The 16,579-nt window shown below is 36.3% G+C and overlaps 1 protein-coding gene across 3 annotated transcripts in view; it reads right to left on the bottom strand.

The window, feature by feature from the left end:
• RXFP2 (relaxin family peptide receptor 2) overlaps positions 1-11,508 on the bottom strand; it is a 58,148-nt gene extending 46,640 nt beyond the window's left edge. For 2 of the 3 annotated variants that reach the window (XM_070239227.1, XM_070239228.1), the window contains exon 1: positions 11,303-11,508. In XM_070239227.1, the coding sequence (XP_070095328.1) occupies positions 11,303-11,351 (49 nt within the window). In that variant the 5' untranslated portion in view covers positions 11,352-11,508. The remainder of the gene's footprint in view (positions 1-11,302) is intronic. The other variant, NM_001163868.1, reaches the window with a different exon arrangement.
• Between the last annotated feature and the right edge of the window lie 5,071 nt (positions 11,509-16,579).

Below are 16,579 nucleotides of genomic sequence, written 5' to 3'. Positions count from 1 at the left end.
CCTGTTTCAAAGATTCCTGCCTTCATTGGATTTCTCTAAGCCCCTATTTTCTGTTATGTTCTTCTGGGACAAACCTACCACCTCAGACTGGTGAATGTTCCTCAGGATCGTACTCACAGGTTCCCTGCAGAAACTGTCACCCCATCTCCCTCTTTGGATTATTGTTCAACATTTGAACAGACAGATTTAGGGAAATGATGCCTAACTATGTGGAACAGAGTATAGGCTCAATACATGTTGATTTAAACTAGAAAAAAAGAGAATTCCAAGTTGCCGACATCATCCTCTCCAGGGATGGATTTCAGCCCCTTGTCCCCCTTGGCTGCATGCTTTTATGTGGGTCACAAACTGAGTGTCACAGTCCTTGCTTGGTTCTAAGGTACATAAAGGCACAAGGAAGATTTCCCTTCCAAAAATATCTCTTCTACTGACCAATAAACTGCTTAAATGTCACCTTTAGGAATGCATTGCTTTAGGTTAAAATCTTCTCTTTTAATATTTAAATGTTCTGCATGAGTTTGAGAGATTACATTCTTCCTAAAACCTGCTTGAACACAATGAACTCAGGATGAACACTGTAGCAGGTGAAGGGAACAAGAACACGAGAAGGGTGATTGTGAAGGAGGCAGGGTGAAGCCTGATGGAAACTTGGCATGGGGACTGTGGAGAGGAGAGATGGTTATACCTTTTCCTTTCATCTCTCTCTTCTAATTCCTCTCTGATGTGTTGACTGCTCTGTCTCAAGGGACTTTCTCTGGCTATTCTTCTTCTTGGTAGTAATTCTCCCAAATTCTAATCCCATGGATTTACATATTTACCTGCATCTGAGACTGTTTGCCTACGACTGCATAGGACGTATCTCGCACAAGCCTGAGGCACCTTTCACATGGACTACCAGTGCTGAGCTGTATAGAAGCCACACAGTCCTAGGCTGAGGCTCTGGATGCTTCTTTCATGATGCACAAAGGATGAAGGTCTTCCTTCCTGCCCATGGGAAAGCCTTCCATCTGTGTGTTATATTCCATTTAATCTCACCTTCTTAGACTATCTCTCTATTAATTATCTATTTTCTTGCCTATATTTTCAAAATCCCTGTCTCTCCACTATTTGTATTAACATTAATCTTACTCAATCAGCAACCATCTTCAAAACCAACCAACCAGCCAACCAATCAAGCAAGCAAGCAAGCAACCAACCAACCAGCGAACTAACCAACCCAAATCCTATTATATCAACACTGGAACTGAGACACATTTCTCCCTTCAAAATTAGATCTCTCAGAAAAATCATACTAGTCAATGACTTGCCTTTCTCACCCCGCCATTCTTTGCGCAATCTTCAGCATTCAGTCTTGGCCTTGCTGCTCTGCTGAAATTCTTCCCAATGGAATCACTGATATCTACTTTGTTAGAAAACATCATGGATATTTTACAGTTTCATTTTACTTGGGTCTCTGCAGCATTGGACATGGCCAACCACAGTCACTAGGTTGAAACCTTTTCTTCCTTGGCTTTGTGATGTCTCACAGTCCTGGTTTACTTCCTCCTTCTCCATATTCTCTAAAGGTCCAGCCCTCCCCCCATCTCCTTGATGCATTGGCTCCTTTATTTTTTGTCAACACCCTGAATGTTACTGATATGCGTTAAGTCAGAGATTTCTTAGACCAAGCAAATCGGTTAAAGAATTTAGAGGGACCTGCAAAGAGTTACTAATATTTTAGTTTGTCAAACGAGAACATTAAAAAATCCTAAATTACCATGTATTATAATAATAATATATTAGAAAAATAATACCTTATTGTTAAAAATTAGAGAGAATATATTCACAGAAGAAAAGACAATCCTTTGACAGAGATACATTTAGCTTTATGGAAAACTAACTAATTTATTTATGCTCATGGGCTGGTGAACTTTCAGTCCTGACAGCAGCGGCCGGGAACACAGTGTTTGGAACTGTGTGTGAGAAAATTGAATCTGGCAATGGTACCAGAATTCTTTAGGGAGGTTAGCCCTCTGTTCTATAACTCACAAATATTTTCTCCCAGTTTGTCACTGGTCTTTAACTTTGCTTATGACAAGGGTCCCATAAGTGCAACTATCAGATCCTAACTTTAAAATAAAGTATTCAAAGTAAAAACAGAAGGTAACTTATTTGATTAAATTAAGAGTATCTATAAAAATCCATAGCGTATAATTTACTTCATGGTGAATTTTTGAAGGCTTTCCCTTTGAGACCGGGAACAGGGTAGTGATGCCTACTGTTGCTACGTCTATTCAATATTTTACTGGAGGACTTAGCAAATGTAGTCAGGCAAGGCAAATAAATCAATGGTATCAATGTTAGAAGAGAAGAAATAAAACTGTCATTGTTCATGAATGATGTGGCTGTGAACCTAAAAAATTCAAACTAATAAATTACTAGTATTAGTGAGTTCAGCAAGGTTTCTGTGAACTCAATTCAATTTCTACATATCAGCAACAAACAATTAGAAAATGAAATGTTTAAAAAAATGCCTTTTACTATAGCATCAACAGTATCATATATTTAGGAATAAGTCTAACAGAAATCTGCAAAACATTTATGCAAAGTATTTAAAATCGACAGACGTTAAAGACCTAAATAAATTGAGACTTAATATTTTAAAGATATTAATTCTTCCCCCAAATTGATCTAGAGGTCCAAAGCAATTACAATGAAAATTCAGGCGTGTGCATGCATGTGTGTGTAGAAATGGATAAGTTGTTTCTAAAAGGCATGTGGTAATAACGCAAAAGGACACGAAGAGCCAGATCTGTCTGGAAGAAGGAGAACAAGATGGGAGAACTTGTTATCTGCATATCAAGACATTATAATGGTAAAATAATTCAGGCAGTATGACATTGGTGCAAAGATTGAAAAATAGAACAATGGAACAGAATGGAAAGTTCAGGAAAAGACAGGCACACATATGAACATTTGATTTATGACCAAGTGTACTGTAGACCAGTGGTGGAGGGTAGTCAGTTCTAGGTGAATCAGAGATCCAAACATGGAAGATAAAACAATAGAGTTTCTGGAAGATAATATATGAGAAAATCTTTATGACTTTGGGGTAGAGATTTTAAGGAGAATACAAAAGCAAACAAAAGAAGCTCGAAAGCATTAATCATAAAGCAAAAGATAGCTAACTTAGACTATATTAAAATCAAGAGCTTCTGTTAAAGAAAAAGAGAAAAAGTCACCATTAAGGAAGCGTAAAGGCAAGCTGCAGAGTAGATGTTTGCAGAAAGTCTGTGTGTATGTATATCTCCTACAAATTAATAAGGAAGAGATGAACAGTAAATAGAAAAATGAGCAAGAGACTTGAATAGACACTAAACAAAAGAGGATACCCAAATGGCCAAAAAAACCTGAAAAGATATTAAATCTAATTAGCAATCAGGAAAATGCAAATTAAAATTGCAGTGAGCTGTTACTACAGATTACCAATATGATTACAATTAAAAAAATAACCAGTCCTACACTGTTTGCTGAGGATGTGGAGCTACGCCGACTCTCATACCCTGGCGGAAGTGTTCACTGGAACCACTGTTTGGAAAACAGTTTGTCATTATCCACCAAACTGGAGCCTTTGAAAACTTTATCCGTCAGCAGGTTTGCTTCTGGGTGCACGCCTGTAGAAATACAGGCGCATGCGCACCCAGAGACTCAGGGTAGGATGTTCATAGGAGCGTTATTCATAACAGCCCAAACTGGAAACATTCCAAATATCTTTGAAAACTCAGTGGATGAAAATTGTGGTATATTCATCAAAGGCACACTATATGGTATTGAGAATGAACAAACTAAATCATTCAAAGTTCTTTCAGATCAAGCAGAGCCAGTGGACAATTCTTCACTTTTTATAATAACTGTATATTCAGTCAGGAAAACAGTCCCGGCAGCCCTAGCTTTTGTGGTCAAAAGATATTGAGACTTTAACTTGTGCTGTTTGCTGTATCTGGAAGGCAATTTTTCTTTTTTCACTTCATCATTCTTTGGTTTTCATCTCAAAAGCCATTTCTATGAAAACTTTCCTGACCCCTCCCCCTCCAAGACCACTCCAGAGTATGAACTTTCTCTTTTTTCTTCCCAAAGCATTTGCACATACCTCTATTCTAGTATTTATGGCATTAATATAATCATAGATATTCTTCTTTTTCCCATAGTTTGCTGTGCCCCACCTATGGAATGGAACTTATTTTATTAATTTCAATTCTCCCAATGACTAGAAAAGTTCTTAGTTTTTAGCACATACCATATGACTCAAAATTGTTATTTAAATTTAATTAACATTTTCAGGGGTAGCAATGCTGTTTCCATAACTGGGCTACATATACCTAAATCCCTGTATGAGGAAGTAGGGGACACATAGGTACTTTAATGATAGTCCATGTCAGAAGCATGGGGCCAACTTGGGCATATGCGTGTTGGATGTGCCATCAGTGTGGGATAGGTGCATACAGAAGCTCTATGCTCATTTCCTTGGCTCGTTTATCTTATATCAATACTTCAGTTCTTTTATGTTGGCATTTTTGCTCGAAGCTTTCCACGATGAAAGTGGAGAGCTGGTTCGGCTCATCTTAATTACCAGGTGGACTCTACGTAGGTCGGGGTCAGGTGGCCTGCGTGGCTTGTTATGCTATATATTCTCCATAAGGTATACTATACGTAGTTCTATACTGTATGTTCCATGTCTGGAATCAGGGTACAGTGCAGGCTCTTTCTTCATGCTTTATTCTTTGCAAAACTCCTGCAATGCATACACACAATGGACAAAAATAACAGCATTTGGAAAACCCTGCACTCTTAGGGAAGTCAACTTGTTTTTCCGAGTAGATCATTTTAGCTTTAGTTATTACAATAAGAGTGCATTTTTAAGTGGGAAACAGGGAACAACTATAAATGAATGGCTTCTGAATGAGGGAACAGAGTTTTTCAATAACACTCAACATGGATTATTATCCTTTTCCTGCCTATGAGTAAGTTTACATAAAGACTCTCTTATCTCACCCTTAGACAGAATTTGAGAGAGAGGGGGAGGAGAAGAGAGGAGATGAGAAGAAGACAAGAGGGGAGGTGGGGGGGATGCTCCTGAGTTAGCACTCCTGTCCTGATACAGGCAAATGACTAGTCCACTGGCTGGACCATAATCGAACCAAAAAGTGGATAACAAACATGAAGTGACACATGAGAAAAAAGATCTTGCTCCAAATCAAAAGAGTCTTCCCTAGCCACTTGTGTCACAGGTTTACTAATTGCTTCTTTTATCTTAAGGATGGAGTAGTAATTAACATCAAGACTACTTTATAACTAAACTTACATATTAATTATACTTTTTTGAATTATGCTATCTATTAAGAGTTTATATATTGATCATTAGACAATGTAGGTTCAGCTATTCCCTTGTGAAGTACTTAATTTGTCCCCATGACGCCCAAATTTTTAAAAAGACCTTTTCAAGTTGAATTAATATGTTAAGTAATCCAGATGAAGCCAATTAGGAATCCTGGTATGCACAAAGAGTATACAAGGAATTAGCAACTCTTATAGAAAAAACCCTACTTATATTTCGATGTCCAGAGGTGTGATCCATGGGACAGGTTTCTCAGATCACCTGGGCTGCTTCTATAATGTGCAGAGTCCCACATCCCACCCTAGACCTATTGAATCTGTGAAGGTTGGAGTCCTAGAATGTATGTCTTTAACATCATCACAAGTGTCCTTGGAAAGTCAATAATTATACTAATATTGTGGCTGAGGCTGAGAGGTTATTTGGTATGCTAAAGGCCAAAGGTTGGTAAGCACCAGGGCTGTGACTTGAACGCAGGTCTGCTCACCCTAGGTCTAGCATCCTTGCCACTCTGCTGCCTGTCCTATCTTACTCTGTTACGTCTGCGTAGCACTTTACTTCATGACTCCAAACCTCTGGTGCGTCTGCCCTCCTGTGTCCAATCTCCGATAAAGCAAACCCATCTTTTCTGAGCTTCTGGGTCAAGAATCCACTGTCAGCAAGTCCTGATTATGCTCCCCACAACACACTCTTTTCCATAGAAACAGAAAAGATCGATATTATGTTTTCTCATTATCACATTTAGCTCATAGAAGAGAAAATTCTCCGCAGAACATCAATAGAGAAAACGCCACTGTTGTGAGAGGAGTTAAACCCACTTGGCAACAGGGAGCTGAGATTGGATGAGTAATTAGAGCTGAGTTTCATGCCTGTTTGAGAAAGGGGCTGAATGCAGCAGAGGCGGGCACCTACGTGAAGCCATGTGCTGGGACTGAACCTCTGACAATGAATGGGAGATGAAATTGCTCTGCCTGACCACCCAAGGTTGTGATTTGAATATTGCCCCTTACCCTTGGCCGGCAGGGAAAGCAGCAGTGGGACCTTTGCAAATTGGGCATGAGAGTTGCAACTGGATCACCCACAAGGGAAAATCCCTGAGATACTAACATAAACTATGGCTCAGATCTGAACACGCCATGGGCTATGTGGAGGCAATTTTGAAACCACTCATAAGGAGTTGCGTGCAGGAGAAAAACCCCTCCGCCTTCATGAAAATGTCCCGGCCTCCAAAAAAGGGAGAATTCCTACGTGGGGAACTAGAGGATAGAGCTCTAAAAAGCAGTTTAAAATCCGTATGATTAAAATTCTCAGAGAAATCATGGAAGGAATAATATCATGAAGTAAGAATGGAAATTTAGAAAAGCAGCACAGATAGGTTTAAATACAGTTGGAATTATTGAAATGAAAAATATAATCACTTAAGTTTTTTTTAAAAAACTTAATAGATTGAATAAAAAATAAACTGAAATCTGAGAAAGGGAGAGTTAGTTAAAATGATCTGTGCCTCATCCAACACTTATTCTATTACATAGAACTTCTCTGGGCAGAGAAAATAGTTATATACCACTGGGGAGAATAAAAGTGGCATGAGACAGTTGGTAATCTGAATCGGTGACAGCTAATACAGATCTATAACACCTTCACAGAAACCCTTTGGAGAGATGTGTTTCAGAACGTATAATTTGTTTTATTTTAGAAAGCTAATGCAATGCATATGCTATGCTGTAAATTACATGACATTCTCTTCTAGATCTGTGGCAAAATCTCATAATCAAACATGGTAATATTTACAGCACAGTGTAGGAAATTTTGCAATAAGTTTATAAACAAAGCCTCTGAATAGCCTCTGGTCAATTGTGACCAGATTTCGTAGGCAAAAGAATTCAAACTTTCAGTTTTCAGAGCCTGCCGGACTTTAGAATGGCAAATAAATCACCATGGACCTAAAAAACGAGAGCAAGCCAGTGTTGAAGTTATAACTAGTTATAATACTCATTTGGTTCTGTTTGGGCATGTGTTCTAGCAACCTGAGCAACAGAAATCGTGACTGCTGAGCAGGTCAGGAGACCTTGGGACTAGACACAAATGACAGAAAGGAAGTAAGGTCCCCCAAGGGGAGACAAGAAAGATGCATGAAGACGGTGGAGAGGAAGCTAGGCAAAGGCAGGTGATGATTAGAGGCGAGGAATACCTGAGGAAGGAGGAAATTGAGGGGTCGACGTGTTCCAAGGTGGAAATGAAAAGGCAGAAGCTAATAATCAGGATGGAGCAGATATGGGAATTAGAGAGCGTGGGCTGTGGAAAGGACGAAGACTGAGCTGGAGGAGAGAAGAGCTCAGGGAACAGGAGAGTTGAAAAACAGAGACGAGAAGACAAGAGAGGAAAGATGTCAGAGATGAGGAAACCTGGAAGACAGAGACAACAGTGAGAAGGTGCGATGTAGAAAGAGTGGGAAGGGAGGCCAGGAGGGCATTTAAGACAGATGTGCGCAAAGGTGAGGAGAAGATGGGGAAAGTGTGGCAGGAAGCTAAACTAAGAAGAGAGCAACAGCGGGGGTGGGGCAGAGGAGAGGCATAAACAGAAGCCCAGGTAAGGGCAGAAATCAGTGGAACAGTGGAAAGGAGGAGAGGCATCGGAAAGAGGTCCACAGTGTTAGTCAGGCATGTAGAGCGTATTTTAAAGGCTTTTCACCTAGTAATAAAGTTACCTCTTCAATTTCAATTCCTTTCTAATCTTAAAACTTTCTATTTATCACATGAGCATTAAATCAATCATTTTATTTTGATCTTGGGGCACTTTTCTGAGGTATTTAACAATGTTGAAATTATTTCAAACAATTTTTTCTATGCATACTCAACTGGTAGTATAGAGGTGAGAAACTGATGCATGTGAGTGAAGCACAGATGAGAGGTATATTTTTCATTTTCAGATAATTCCACCAATATTTCTCATGTAAAACAGTGCATTCATTTTGCCTGGTGAATATTAAATTATATTTTTACCAAACAAGTAAACCAAGGTGTTTTGGGTTCTCAATCTATATATACTCCTAAAAACGCTGTGCTTTTATCATTGTATAACTATGTACACAAAAACTATTCTTAGTTAATTGAATTTTATTCAGGCCACAATTTTCTAGGATAAAAATGTACCATTTTTCAATGTCAATTTATTTGAAAGCAGCATCCCAATTTTGTCTCTAAAATTCAGGTGACGGACAATTTTGTCACTTCAAGTGAGAGTCCTTAAGACTCTTTTAAAACATTAACAACAAGATGAACACATGAATCAACACCTGTTGAGAGGTATATTTAGTTGGTGCCGTTAAGATAACACATCTCAGATGGTCTTCTGGTTTCTGCTATTTCCCCTCCCTCACAGCGGGTTCCACGCAGCCCTCAAACAGGTGAGTGTCTTTTTCATTAGAGGTGCTGCCTTCGCCTCGCAGTGTGACTGGCTTGCGACATAATTTTTTCACAGCTATCAGCAGCATGGATGCAATTGTGCGAAATTAAAATTTAGTTGAAAACCCTTTTTCTCCAATCACAGTGACCAAGTCAAACTGAAATTGCTTAGAAAAAGCATCATCCAAGCTGAGCTTTGAACTTGTCCATTAGGGGGCAGTCAAATACTGCTCACGTCAAATGCTGTTCAGCCTTGCTTTTGACAACTGCATTTTTCCAAGGTTAGCAAATGATTTGAATAAGTAGCAGTTGGTAGTTACCAAGTAGCATTCTTGATACCTCATGCTTTTAATTTCCCATATAAGCCCATGTTTTTGGTTTTTAATATTGTCCCTAATTAGTCCATAAAAAACTTTTTTTTTTGGAGGAGTTTGAGGCTAACAAGGATACCCAGTGACGAGATTGATAAAACACATGTGGAAAGTGATAATAAGATTTGTTATCTTTACGTATCAATTAATGTCAGTAGTTTAAAATATTCGATATTACTCCTTCTTTAGGCACTCCAGGGTGATCATGGCCAGAAGAGAAAAGACAATCATATAATTTCTGACTTTTCCTTTTCTTTAGATCTGGCCTAAGAATCTATCACAAATGCTTATTTAAATTTAAAAGTAATCTTTACTCTCACATCATTCTAAATGCCTTTACTTTGTTATAACAAACTGCTTTAACTGTCTATAATTTTATTGTGAAAAAGAAAAAAGTTTTGCTAATTATATAGCAAATTATTATTATTTTTATATATAGAAGATATCAAAGCATTGACATGTCTAACTTGAAAATAAGTAATTTTATATATAAAGGCTTAAATTAGCAATTGAAAGTAACATAAAATCAGAAAATAAAAATTTCCAGGGAATTATAATTAGTCAATAAATATTTATCAGATTGGTACTAGGGATCTGAAATATGGCATTCACTTAGAAATAAAAAACAAACAAAAATCATTTGTTTAAAATTTCTTTCCTTCTTTTTTTAGTTTAAAGAACACCATCACATTGTGATAAATCTTAAAATATTATTTTAGTAAGAGATGTTTTTCATCTCATGAAGATTTTGTTTTTCTAAGCAGAATCAATTATGTGCATTACCACAAGTAAAAGCAGTAATATAGTAAAATTGATTAACTGTAGTTACATTCCTGTACATTAAAGAATTGTTTAAGGGCACAGATAACCTCTATGAAGTATATTGAATTCAAAGAGCCCACTTTTTAACTGCTTATTCTTAAAAATCATGAAAAATTGAGTATTACAAATGTGCCAAGACATGAACTTCTGAAGACCTTAAATCATAGAAATAGACTGCTTTCTACAACTGTATTTCATGCAAAATGAGACCATATACTGCTGCTCCTTAGATAACGCTTGTTTTCATGGAAGAGAGATTAAAATACAAAACAAAAATCGTGCAAAGTGTATTAAAATAACATTGTAAATTAATTTGAAACACAAAGTTTTAGTATTTCAAATTCAAACTAAATTTTAAATATTTTAAAATCTTTTATTTGTTAGAAGTTCTTAAATCGTTTCTCATAAATACTGCATTTTAATTCAGGATTAAAACTATTCAGTTGAATTTATTTAATAGAATTGAATATTTTAAAAACCTAAAACAAATTTATCAGAAAATAAAAACAATTTCAAATTTTAACTTTTATTCTCGGAGGTTTACCAAGTCTTTAAGAAAGACTATGAACTTAAATAGCTACATTTTTTAATAATAACAATAAACTCAAAATGCCTTGGGTATGATGACTAGATTATTTATTTACAAGTATACAAGCTCATATCAAAACAAGTGTCTATTTTTCTTTAAAACCAGGTGAAGATTAAATTTTATTTTTTTCCTTAGCTTTACAATAAAAATGCCACTAACTTGAAAATTAGCAGTTTGGCTGAAATAAAAATGTTTAAAAATTAAAAGCAGAAAAGAATTATCTAAATAGGTATACTTTTGTAAATTTTAAATGATTTTGTTTTAGAGAGGTTTGCTCTTAGGGAGAGATACTGATTTTTAGACTTTTCTGTAGCTTTGTAGTTCCCTGTTTAACTATGTTAACAACGAAACATAGAAACTCACAATTACATAAATGTTGTGAACATATTTCAACAGGTTGAAATTTCATATGGCAAAATTTTAACTTATTAATTTGTCATACTTTTTTTACAAATACTAAAAAACATTTTCTCCATGATAACTGATATGTTCAACATTGTTTTGTAAAGATATTTTATCTACAATTTTAATAACGTATCAAGGAAGTTTCCATGAAAAATGTGTTACTTCTAGAAATTGCTCGGATGGGACTACAAGCAATTAGTGATAATGGCAACGACAATGCAAACTGAATGACTGTTTATCAAACACTGCAATAAGTCTATTATAAATATGATAAAACTAAATAGAAATATTATATTCTTTTGGAATTGCACTCACTTAAGTGAGAAAGCAGCAGCCTTACCTTTGACATCTATCAGAAAAGCGAAATGAAGTAGAAGAAACATTGCCATCAATCCGCGGCTGAAGAGAGGTTTAATACCAGGAAAATAACAATAGGCTTACAGCAATTGAGTTATTAGTCGTATCCTCCTTACACCTCGGGAGGAGTTCTCATATAGTAACTCTGGTGCCTCCCATGCATCTGAGCATGCTCACAGCTAGAACCTCACTGGCATGAGGGGAGACGGTCTTTTGTCACCAGGCAGCCTATTCTTTTTCTTCTTTCTTAATTGTTTCATTTTATTTTTAATCTACAGTTGTATTCTTGGTCATCAATTCATTATGGTATGCGCAGAGAGACGTAAACAAGGCTGGTATTATTAGATAAGAAACTCTTTTTTAATCATTTTTCAAATTTTTTCCCCTCACAGCGAGTAGTGCAAATTGTTCTTATTTAAGTCCAAATATGTGCAGAAGTTCCTAAATATGAAGGGATATATATTTACACTGAATAGGTGATGAAATTCTCTACAAGCATATTGTTACGCAATAAGCAAATGACAGAAAGGTACTTGCTGGCAAATACATGAAAAACATCTACCATCTACTTCTATTCAAATGCACTTAAATATTTTCAAATGACATACAGAAAGATAATAATAATTAAAATATATGGCCTTGTGTTTAATAGTTACTTACCGTAAAATGTTTACATAATGTTTTAAACTTCCTTTACTTCATCTATAATCATATTCCTTTTTAAAGTGGATAATTTTATTCTTGCTTTCAATTCCGTGTTGCACACCTATTAGAAAACATTAATTATAGTTTAGTCTTATACCCAGAAAGCAGCCTCTAAAACAGCATCGTTAGTGCATGATGAAGTGTAGAAAGGGACTTTTGTCTGTGAGATTCACTTGATCCTAGTGTAATCATAAAGATTTCTACAAAAGCTCATTGTAGAATTTCGTTGTCAGAGCATTATATTTTACTTACTGGGAAATGTCTATGTAGAAACAGTTTAAAAAATCAGTTTATTGTCCTCATTGGACAGAGGATTTTCTAAGTGGATGATACAGATTCTCTTATAAGTTGTTTTTAATCGTGTCATAACAACACTGAAAAACTATCCTGTGATGACTGGGTTTCGTGACCACAAATCATAAGAAATGGGATTTTCATTGTTCTTTCTTTCATTCCAGGATTTGATAGAATAAGAATTCAAAAGGAATTTGAGATAAAAAATATTTTATTTATCACATAATGTAGTTAGTTTTTTTCTCTTTTAAGAAGTGAACTAAGAATTCCCCAAGACTCTTTCCAGATACACTGAGATGTGTTCTCATCTTATTTTTCAAACCAAAAGAGACAGCAACAAAGAGAATAAAGTAAAAAATGAGAAGAAATATTTTAAGATCTTTTCTTACATTTCAAGTACCTTTTTTTCTTCACTAACCTCGAGATCTTTTTAGATAAAAATTGCCTTGCTTCATTTTAAAAAAAATCTGGGTGATCAGTTTTTCTTACATTTTGTGTTCTGCTGCCAAGATGATGGATGCTAGTTTCTGGTACTGAAACTTGGATCATGAATTTTTAAGTGCAATTAAATACCCATCACAAATCTATTTGAAGTTTTAAATATATATTCCAAAGAAAATACAATTTTTGGAGAAAGAAGAAATGACAGGATTTCAGAGAACTTTTAGACTTGGTGAATATTAAGACTTAGAAGTAGATTTAAATTGCTAAAAAGTTGAATCATCATCCCTTTGTGTTAGGCTTTTCAAAGTTAATCTTTGAAAGGTTAACACAAAAAACTTCAGAACTCAATAATGATAAATAATAGTTAAGGATATCTTTGGCTCATTATTGGTTTCTAAAGACAGGAAATGCAAGTATTGAAACATGTTTCATTTAATACGTTTAACTTGGATTCATCTAGTGTGAACATCCAGGCTTTTGAGCTGAACCTTCAATTGTTGAAAGGTGCACAAGGATATAATGTATTTGTTTCAATAAGAGTGAATGAATTCATTTTCTTCTCAGAGACATGGTTGGTAAGGAAGCTCCGGAGAGTGCCTCAGGCAGAGCTGAGAGGGAGACCTGTACAAACTGATTCATTCCTGGATACTAACTTCAAATTTGCACAAGTGTATTTTATTGATCCTTGCCTGACTCAACTCGTTCCTTCTTTCAGTCTCCTGTGGGAAGCATTCATACTTTTGGCAATAACAGCATAAAAGCTCAGGTAGATATAGTATTTACTCTGTAGCACAATTCAATATAATTGTGGCTAATTCAAGGGAGTTTATTTACTGAAAGTACTAATTACCTAGTTCTCTGTGTGTGGGAGTGAGGGTCAGGGGTTTTCTTAGCTTCTACTGTAGCTTTTATTCATGTCCTAGAAGTCACTGTTACATGTAAAGTTCTAAAATCCAGCACATAATTTATCTAAATATGGTCAGAAAGTCCTGATTGTAACACATTTTCAGCCTTGTGTGATTGTTTTACAGATAGGCTTTAATTCACCATCTTCCCAAATTAATGTTTCCAATCTAGATATTTACTCAACACCCGCTCTGCTTAATGCCAATACAGGCTTGGAAATACCTCTCACTTCTACAGACTATCTAGTCTTTTATTCCCCAAACCTGATCTGTTAGCTGTTTAGTATCATTTTCTGTTTTGAGGGAAAAGGACAAAGTAGTATTCAATAAGTGAATTATATTAATAGATAAGATTCTTCCTCAAAAAGATAAATTATGGAATAATAAATATCAGAATCCCAAGATCATGACAGCAGGCCAACGATAGCATTGTTCACTTGAGTGGTCTCCTTACCATAAACGAAGTTAGAGTGCAACCTTTATAAATCAGCCATACTAGCTAAGTATTTGTGATTACAATTATGTTAGTCTTTCCTCATGAGATTATATCCTTAACTCCTCACTCAATAAGACTGATGGTTTGAGTAACATTTTCAGCAGTGGTAACAGATTTATTTGCACCTTGTAGACAGAGCAAACCTAACCAAATCACATGATCTCATTAGCACAGTGTGTCAGTCAAGCAAACCTGTCCTGATATAGGGTCCATTTTAAGCAAGAAAGTCTAAGTTAAGGATTCTAACTATCATGTTCTACTTTTAAAATAACTTAAGTCATGCTCCATTTATCTAGGAATTTCAGCTCTCGACAAGCTCAGCGATTAGGAGCATAGCTATAAATTCAGAGTAAAAAATATCACTGAGACATCCAGTACTGGCAGTATGGGCGATTAGATACTCTGGAAAGCCTTCTTGCTTGAAAATAATAGCTCTTGCATAAAACAGTTTTCATCACATTTCTGGAGTCTTCAAAAAGAAGGGAATTAAGTCTAAAGGGAAAACATAGTACAAAACAAAAATAAAATGCTGAAAAGGCAACGGAGAACAGTAAACAAAGGTAAAAGGCAAGGTGGCCCTGTAAACAAATGCAGGTCCCAGCACTGCCACTTTCAGACCAAGCCTGGGTCAGTGGCAAAGAAAGTCTGAGGGCTCACCCCCAGCCCTCCCCTCAGAGGATTAAGCTGAGCACTGTCAAAGGAGGCGCCCTCTAGCACCAAGCAAAAGGAACAGCAACTCTGTAGGAAACATCCTCAATTTTACCCAGATTAACATCAACCAGATGTTGGCTCATTATCAGAGATCAACCAAGCACCCTTGGGTGAGAGTCAGTAGAAATAAAAGCCATATGTTAGGATTCCAAGAACTTCAAATATTCAAATGATCAGTTATGGAATATAAAATGTTTAAAGAAAGAAACACATGGAATCACAAAATGAGTAAGAAATGAGAAACCATTCAAAAGACCAAAGGGAATTTTTAGAAATGAACAACGTATTTGTGGAACATAAAAACTCAGTGGATGGGTAAAATAGCTGTGATAATTGAGAAAAAAGGTTGTAAATTGAAATAAGGAGTTGAAGAAATTGTCTATGTGGTAGTACAGATGAACAGGGAATGAAAAAAATTAAAGAAGTGAACAGATTTGGAGAAAAGCATGAAAGTTTCAACATACAGCTAATTAGAGTCCCAGAAGGAAAGAATACTGAGAATGAAGAAGAGACAATATCTGAGGAGATAATGACTGAGAATTTTCTAGAAATGATAAAATACAAAACTTACTAATGTAGGAAGGATAATTTCTAGTCGGCACTACAAATAAAAATAAATCCACATCTGGACATCTGGTATTGAAATTGCAGAAAATCAAATACACAGAGAAAGCTTTACAAAAAACCAGAGAGAAACACAGGTCACTTAAAAAGGGAAAATTAAAATGCTAGCAGACTTCTCAACGATGATGGAAGCCAGGAGAAATGCAATAGCACTCAAAGTTCTGAGAAAAGTAACTGGCAACTAAAACTTGTGTACCCAGGAAAACTGTCTCTTAAAGAGGGTATAAAATAAAGTCAAGCAGAAGATATATTAAAAAGTTAAGTAAGAACCAAAATGAAAGATGCAGATAGGAAGTTCAATGGTATTTCAGGGAAGGAAACAATCTGTTTGGGTTGTGAAGACCATTACTGAAACCTGAACACTTTCCATCTTGAATAATGAATTAAGAGGTTAAGAAGTCGAGTCAACGATTCTCACAGCAGTATTAAGACACACTCATGTAAGGCTGAACATAGGAGAAAGTAAAGCAGATTCTTGTACTTGTGTGAAACTGAGAGAATCCTGGCCATACATATATGACCAGGCCAAAGACAGGATAGATACTCAAAAAGCACAGCAAAGATATTGTAGTACATGAGATCAGTGTTCCAATCATCCCACTCCCTATAAAAGGGTTATGCACTCCTACTTTTTGCCATGTGACTTGGCAGTGCCTCTTACAGGTAGGGTATATTTCTTTGCTCCTTTGACTTTTGCTTGGCCGTGAGACTGGTCTTGACCAATTGAATGTGACCAGATACAGCATGTGCTTCATTCCAGCAGAGGCTTTCAATGTGCTTATGTGGTATGGCTTGGCCTTTTGTGCTCTCCTACTCCTTAGCCAGAATGAGAGTCACATGCAGCATGCTTGAACCCGAGTCTAGCCAAGCCTGGAAGAGCCACAGATGCCCCACAGATCCATGAGCGAGGCATGCATGTTTGTCGTTGTGTCCACTGGAAGTTTGACTTTGTTGTAGGCATCTTGGTTGCCACAGCAAAACCTGACTCAGACAGATAGATCTGGAAGTCATCAGTTCACTCCCTTGTTTTTCAGGATAAAAACTGAGGATATTGGCCTACAGGCATGTGCTACGTGTATTG

The sequence above is a fragment of the Equus caballus genome, chromosome 17 (assembly GCF_041296265.1).
Source record: "Equus caballus isolate H_3958 breed thoroughbred chromosome 17, TB-T2T, whole genome shotgun sequence".
Taxonomy (NCBI): Eukaryota; Metazoa; Chordata; class Mammalia; order Perissodactyla; family Equidae; genus Equus; species Equus caballus.
Note: the sequence above shows the minus strand (reverse complement) of the source record. Positions and strands in the feature narration are given on the sequence as shown.